Source organism: Calonectris borealis, chromosome 19 (genome assembly GCF_964195595.1).
Source record: "Calonectris borealis chromosome 19, bCalBor7.hap1.2, whole genome shotgun sequence".
Taxonomy (NCBI): Eukaryota; Metazoa; Chordata; class Aves; order Procellariiformes; family Procellariidae; genus Calonectris; species Calonectris borealis.
Window position 1 is genome coordinate 991314 of NC_134330.1, and position 6629 is coordinate 997942.

General features: G+C 47.2%; 1 protein-coding gene across 3 annotated transcripts in view; it reads left to right on the top strand.

The window, feature by feature from the left end:
- The window catches only part of CLUH (CLUH binding protein of NUMT mRNA), a 41664-nt gene extending 36419 nt beyond the window's left edge, over window positions 1-5245 (top strand). For 2 of the 3 annotated variants that reach the window (XM_075168209.1, XM_075168210.1), the window contains exons 24-26: window positions 646-780; window positions 2035-2108; window positions 3248-5245. In XM_075168209.1, the coding sequence (XP_075024310.1) occupies window positions 646-780; window positions 2035-2108; window positions 3248-3416 (378 nt within the window). In that variant the 3' untranslated portion in view covers window positions 3417-5245. The remainder of the gene's footprint in view (window positions 1-645; window positions 781-2034; window positions 2109-3247) is intronic. The other variant, XM_075168211.1, reaches the window with a different exon arrangement.
- The last annotated feature ends 1384 nt before the right edge of the window (window positions 5246-6629 follow it).

Sequence of the window (6629 nt, forward strand, 5' to 3'; positions counted from 1 at the left end):
CTGAGTAGATGCCAGGGAATCTTCTTTCTAGGGACGGGGCAGAATTGCTGCCCTGTACAATAATTGACCGGATTTTATGCCAAAAGTCTTTGAATAGCCTTCCTGCAAGTTTGTTCTTGCTGTACCCCTGTCGCTGGGCAGAAACTTCTGTTGGTGGCGTGGCCCCGTTCTGGCAGGGCACTGAAAGAGCAGGTCTGTTCTTTCCACTTTTTGCACCACCTCTCTTTTAAATACCAGATCCAAACTAGTTTGGTAGTTGAGCTGTTTCGTGGGCAATACCTTCTCCCGCTCACAGCCCTTGCTGATGCACAGTGAAACTTCAGCATCAGCCCGGGGTCTGTCTGAACACGTCTGCAGTTGTACACTGTGATTCAGCGCCGTCTCACCGGCTGAAAGCACAGCCTGGTGGAGGGAATGCCGCTCACCCTGCAGACGTGCTCCTACTTGATGGAAATGTGTAATGTTGATAATAAGGCTCCTAGAGGAATTTTTTTTGTTTGTTTTTTGAATGCTAAGGCAGGTGAAATCCAGTGCTGAGTTTCTATAAGGATGTTGAGCTAGCAGAGACGAGGAGTGCACCCTGGTTTGGGTCATGTTCTGATCTGTAATGTTGTACCTTTGTTTTTTTTCCCCTTTTCTGATTAGCTTGGAGAACACCATGAAAAGACCAAAGAGAGCTCTGAGTACTTGAAATACCTGACTCAGCAAGCAGTCGCTCTTCAACGCACAATGAACGAGATTTACAAGAATGGCTCCAATGCGAACATCATGCCGCTTAAGGTAACCTTATGCAATGAGAGCAATCGAGAGTGCTTGCCATGAAGGCAGAGATTTGTATTTAGCTGCTCCTGAAGGCCACGTTGGCGTACGCATGCCGACGTTGCCTGTGCAGGAGGTGGTAATGGCCGTGCCAGTTGCAGACCCTTCACGGGCAGGAGGTCCCTGCAAAGGCAGAGGCTCAGGCAGACGTAGCACAGTGTAACCAACGCGGACGGGGCATTTGTCCCCTCTGGTTCTGAACAGGGTGGGTCTGGGCTCTGGTTCTTTCTCCTGAGCTCAGGCAGTTGAGCGCAGCTGGCCGCCTTGCAGGGCACCCAGGGAGATGGGTAAGGATGCGCTGGGCAGCCGGCAGTGTGGGAGCCTGGGACACCTACACGCAAACCTGCCCCTCTGCTGACTCACTGGCTGTAGGCAGGTTGCTCAATCCAAAAGTTACTTCAGTTTCCTCATCCTAAAAAATGCTGTCATCTTTTACCAGCTGCTTTGTTCTCCTTCCAAGGATTCTGTGGTGTGGGGAGGCTGGGCAGCAGAGCGGAGCGTGGGGGGGCCTGCCTCGCCTTGCCTTACATGGAGCGGGAGCGGATCGGCCCTCTTGGGCCAAACCCAGCTCCTCTTATCTGCCTGCGCACCTGGCAGATCACACCAGCCCGTCCGTGCACATCCAGGGGAGAGGCGCTAACTTGTGCGATGGGTGCTCTCCCTGCCATGCTGTACGCCAGTGGCTGCCGGAGGATTGCGAGCCAGCGGGTTGGGAAAGAGGCTTCCAGTAGAAAGGGCAGAGCCGGGTAGTGCTCTGGAAGTGGCTGGGTTTTCTTCTCACTGCAAAAAACTGGGTACAGAACTGAGGAGTTTACGGCAGGGTAATTTGAGCATAAGGACCTTGAATTGAGTAAATGGTCAAGTCCAGGAAATAGTGTCCAGCTAAGCAGCTCAAACCCATAAAACGGTAATGAAGATTTTACCCTTCTAAAAAAAAAAAAAAAAACCAAAAGATATTTTGAACTCACGTATAGATTACATTTAACTGAGTTCAGAGGGGAGGTTGCCCACAGTGACTAAGGGCCTCTAGATGCTGCTTTTCAACTTATGGGTATAAAGAAAATATAAATTATGCCACCTTACAGCTACTAGAGTGTCATATGAGACCTAGATTTTCGTCAGCTGTTGGTAAATGGTGTCTGGAGTTGCTTAGGAGCTCTGAGTTATTCTCTCTGGGTTTTGACTGTAAAAACTTTTTTTTCTCTTACGCTGCAGTTCACAGCTCCCAGTATGGCCAGTGTCCTGGAGCAGCTCAACATTATCAATGGAATTCTCTTCATTCCACTAAGGTAGAGTGATACCTCTGTGTGTTGTACCTTTAGAAATCAAGTAGTCTTTTTGTGTAATCTTTGTTCCTGAGATAGCATAAATGCAACGCTTCCCTTTGCATTAAAAGTCACTGACCCAAAATGTGGAGTTTTCAGTGATCTTAGGCAGCTCTAGGCAAATAATGGCAGAAATCGTCACTTCTGCATAAAAACTGCTTTTGAAGATGCTGGGTCCCCTGAAGGTACTGCTGAACACTTGTGAAGAGACGCTTTGCGGGATCTCCGGGCAATCCGTAGTGGCACTAAAAAAGCTCCTGGTTGGAGGAACATTGCATGAAATGTCAGGTGTCTCTCTCAAATCTGTAACCTTGAGCTTGTAGCAGCAATCGGATCTCATAAAACCTAAACCCCCAAACTGCTCTGTGAAGCTAAAGGAAATCAGGCAAGCAGAATTGATGCATCAGTGGGCGAGACCACCGCAGTATGGCTTGCTCCATGGGTTGCTCGGCAAGCAGCCAGGAGCTGGCAGCTCCCCTTGTCAGAACAGAGCACTCGTCAGCCAGAACAACGCTGGCTCTTCCACAGAGAAGGCTGCTTAGCAGGATGGTTGGATTAAGTACATCTTGGAGGTGTTCCTTCCCTAGCTCCACAGGACTTGTTTACAAAGAACATTAGCCAAGATCATAACACTAGCTCTGATTATCATCATCATCTTTAAGACCATTGTAAACAGCAGTACTCCTAAATTTTTGTTTTCACTTATTATAAATTGTTTCTTAGACTTTTAGTTGGGATGGTGGTGGAAAAAGATGACCTGAGCTGAGACCATATTCTTCTAAGGCTATAAATAATCACTGATGGTAAAAATTCACTAGAAGCAGCTGGAGGCTGCCTGGACACAGACAAGATTAACCTCCCTGCCTCTGCCCCGAAGTGGCCACTGATGAGTCACGTCCTGGTGCCTCTTGGTTCAAAACCAAATGGCAAACCAAGCACCTAGCCTTACTCAGGTATTGCTGAGAGATGGGACCTGGGATCTGGCAGGAAGAGGGCGAGTGGTGGGAGCATTTCCTATTTTTTGAACACTACCTTGTCCCTGTGCTTCACACCGTTCCTAAAGCTAGTCTAATGTTTGCTACCCTTCCTGGTTTCCCCTTCAGCCAAAAAGACTTGGAGAACCTTAAAGCAGAGGTGCAGCGACGCCAGCAGCTCCAAGAAAACATAAAAAGTGGCGAACAGCTGGAACCAGAGGACAAAGCTGTGGAGGAGAAAGAGGCTGAGCCAAGCATGCCTTCTGCTGAGATCCCCTTAACACAGAGCTCTGCTTAATGTGTACCTCGCTTAAAAAAAAAAGTTTAAACCACCCTTTTCTGAATCTAACCCAGGGTCTCGGACTCCCCTGGAGCAGCTCCTCCTTTTTTGACAATGTTATTGCACTGGTAAAATTAATACACAATGCAAAGAACTAATCTGAGAAATGTAATCTGTCTGACTGAACTTGTGTCTGCCACGTGAAGGGGGAAGGTGGCCAGGATGCAGCAGCATACGAAAGACCCATCCTAGGTGAGCGCAGCCAGAGGCTGTCATGCCGTGTGTGTGTGTGTGTACGTGTTGTGTGTGTGCGCATATCATCAGTTATTTCTACTTTGTACATATGAATTCCAAATGAACTGTCTTGAGGTATGTAACATTTCTCAGGTCATTTTTATGTTGACTAAAGGACACTGCTTTGCTAAAACAGTACAAAACCAGCCCCATCCACTGCTCAGCGTTCTTGTAAAACGTGGATTCCAAGCCAAAAGATTTATTTTCCCCCCAGTCACTATCCCTATTTGTGCTAAAGAAAACTAAGCAGCCATGTTTGTATCACTCAGATGACTGAAGCCTGTAACGTGTGTGTATGAGTGGGGGAATGTACAGCATTTTCTACATCAGGATATAGCCATTGGATTCCTTTAACCGTTTTTTCTACTTTTGGTTGGCAGTTCGGCAGTTCAGTGGGGTTTTGTAACATTCACATTCTAATTTTCAAGGTAAAGATATAGATAGAGAGAGATAGATATATATATATATATGATACTCACAGTTCCACCTCTCTGCTCTGCTTGCAGCTGAGTAACTTAGGATACTGTATCCAAAGAGTGAGGGCTTGATGTTTAAAAAAGCGCACAAACTTCCATTACAATGGAAACCCCAGTGCCTAGGGGAGATTGATAATGGCATCAAATGAGGTCTGAACTAAAGTGATTTAGCAGGAAATTGTGGCCCTGTTAAAAGAGGAGGGGAAAGAGGGGAGGAAAAGTCAGAAATAGAGACTTGGTCTCATTTCCAAAAGCACCAGTAACACGGAGCTGATGGACTTTAACCCTACAGGCAAGTTGAACCAGATTGGAATCATATGTTCCCCACAACCTGAATTACTAGGCTTTGGGGAGTGGAGGGGGTTTAAATAAAAACTAAAGTTCCCACAGCACTGAAACCTTGGCTAATTAATACCTTCTTAACTAACTTTTTTGCACACTTTTTGGTTTTGAGATTGTTGCCAGGGGAGCTTCCATTGCTGGCAATGGATGTTACTGAAATGGCAGATGCCACTAAACAAACCCTTATGTCCCCTCCCCGTCACACACACGTCCTGCGGTGGTTGTCGATGACTAGCGCGTGCTCCCCTGGCCGTGCCAGTCGCAAAGCAGGTAAGACGTGGCCGCTGCAGGCCACGGTATGCCGACAGAGTTGAATGTCCTTTTTTCCAAACAGAACAAGCTGTAGAACAAGACCCTGTGCTGACAAAGGAGTCCAGTCTCTCTCCCTCTCTCTCTCGCATTGTCTGTCATGGATAGTACCCTGTGCTAATTTGCGTTGCTTCTTTTACTGACCTTCTGGAGAACAAGTGCTGTCACTGTGCTCTGTACCCTTGGTTTCCTGTACTACATTACAGGTATTTGTAACTCTTGGTGGGGGGGAAGGGAAGGAGGGGAGCAGCCTCCGCGTTGTTAGAGGCGACAAAGCAGGAGGAGTCTTTACTGCAAAAGAACTTGCTCCTATTAGAAAAATTCTGAATTTCCTGGAAAACAATCAATAAATGACTACAGTGCATCTTTCCTACAAGATTTTTCTTTTACTAGTCTCTTTCAGTCCATTAAAAGCTTTTTAAACTACTTTAGGTACTTTATGTATTGGTTTCTTTACAGTTTGGTGCGAGGTACTGGATACCATTAATCTGAACACCATCACTGGAGCCACCACGACTGTTCTTTTGAGCAGGAGCCAGGAGGAGAGAGCAGGTGCAGAGTAGCTGGAGGCTTTCAGACCTGTAACTCTGCTGCTGCCATGCTGCAGAGCTCAGTGCCCCATTAAGCACTCCTCTACCTGCAAGTATTTGTTCTCTTCCCGGGGCTTACTGTCCTTGGTGCTGCTCAAGGATGGTGCGTGCACGCGGGGTTGTTCTACTGCCCTCCTGCTCTTGGACTGTTCTGGAAGGTGCTGTGGTCACTGGAGCATGGTAGTAAGCTGCACAAACTTGCGCAGGTTAACGCCGCCTGTGCTCTGTGCACCCTGTTCCTCTAACAAAGTGCCCCTGTGGACAAAGGAATTGACTCCAAAAGATCAGCAATAAAAGTAGTACCAGAATCACAACCACAGCAACCCAAGTCCTCGGAGAAGCAGGCACTACCCTTTTCCGTCAACAGACGCTTCAGAATCACTTTTGCCTCACCGGAGAGGAGCCACCTCTCCCTCCTGCTCGAGGGCAGAAGGGGCTGAGCAGGGGCAAAAGCAGACCGTGGATCTTTGTAAACGTGACATGAAGCTGAAGGATGCAAATCCTGGCTAAAGGCCACAGAGCTAAGCAGCCTGAATGCCATCATTAGTGGTTAAACAACCGCATTGGGTGTTCTCAGGTACTCAGCTCACGAGTTCTACAAGAAAAACGAACGTAGAAGAATGGACTCAAACTGGTGCTGAGGACAGACCAGGTCAAGAGGAGGGTGGACGTTCAGGAAACATAGCTCTCCCGGCCCCAGAAGAGGCCAGCTCTGCTCCTAGTTCATAGTTACACGTACTCCACCTTCTCACGAGGCGGAAGCACATCCTGTGAACACCCCATGTGTAAGCGCTGAACCTCAGCTGCTCCTGTAGCTGGCAGGTAACTATGCCACTGCCCAAGAAAAAATAACCACAGCAAAATGAAATTATTTCACAGAAAGGTGAAAACCATCAGCAATCTTGAAGGAGGCACATAGAAATACACTATTGTTATCCTCTTTGCTTTCCTTCCAGGCAGAGGGACTTCCAACACTTAATGTCATCACACATACCACATATGATAAAAGCTACAACTTTCAAGAAAAAGTCACCAGTTAAACCTTCACTGCATTTAGTGGTCGTACTGTTCAGAGAGAAGCCTGCTCAGCTGAGTACATTATCTTCCCACCATTGACCAAAATTCCTGTGCATGTATCTTATTTTCATATTCAACCCTGTCTGCTGAAAAACGTTTTAACACCCATCAGTGTTATATAAAACTGGAAACCACTGGTGTCA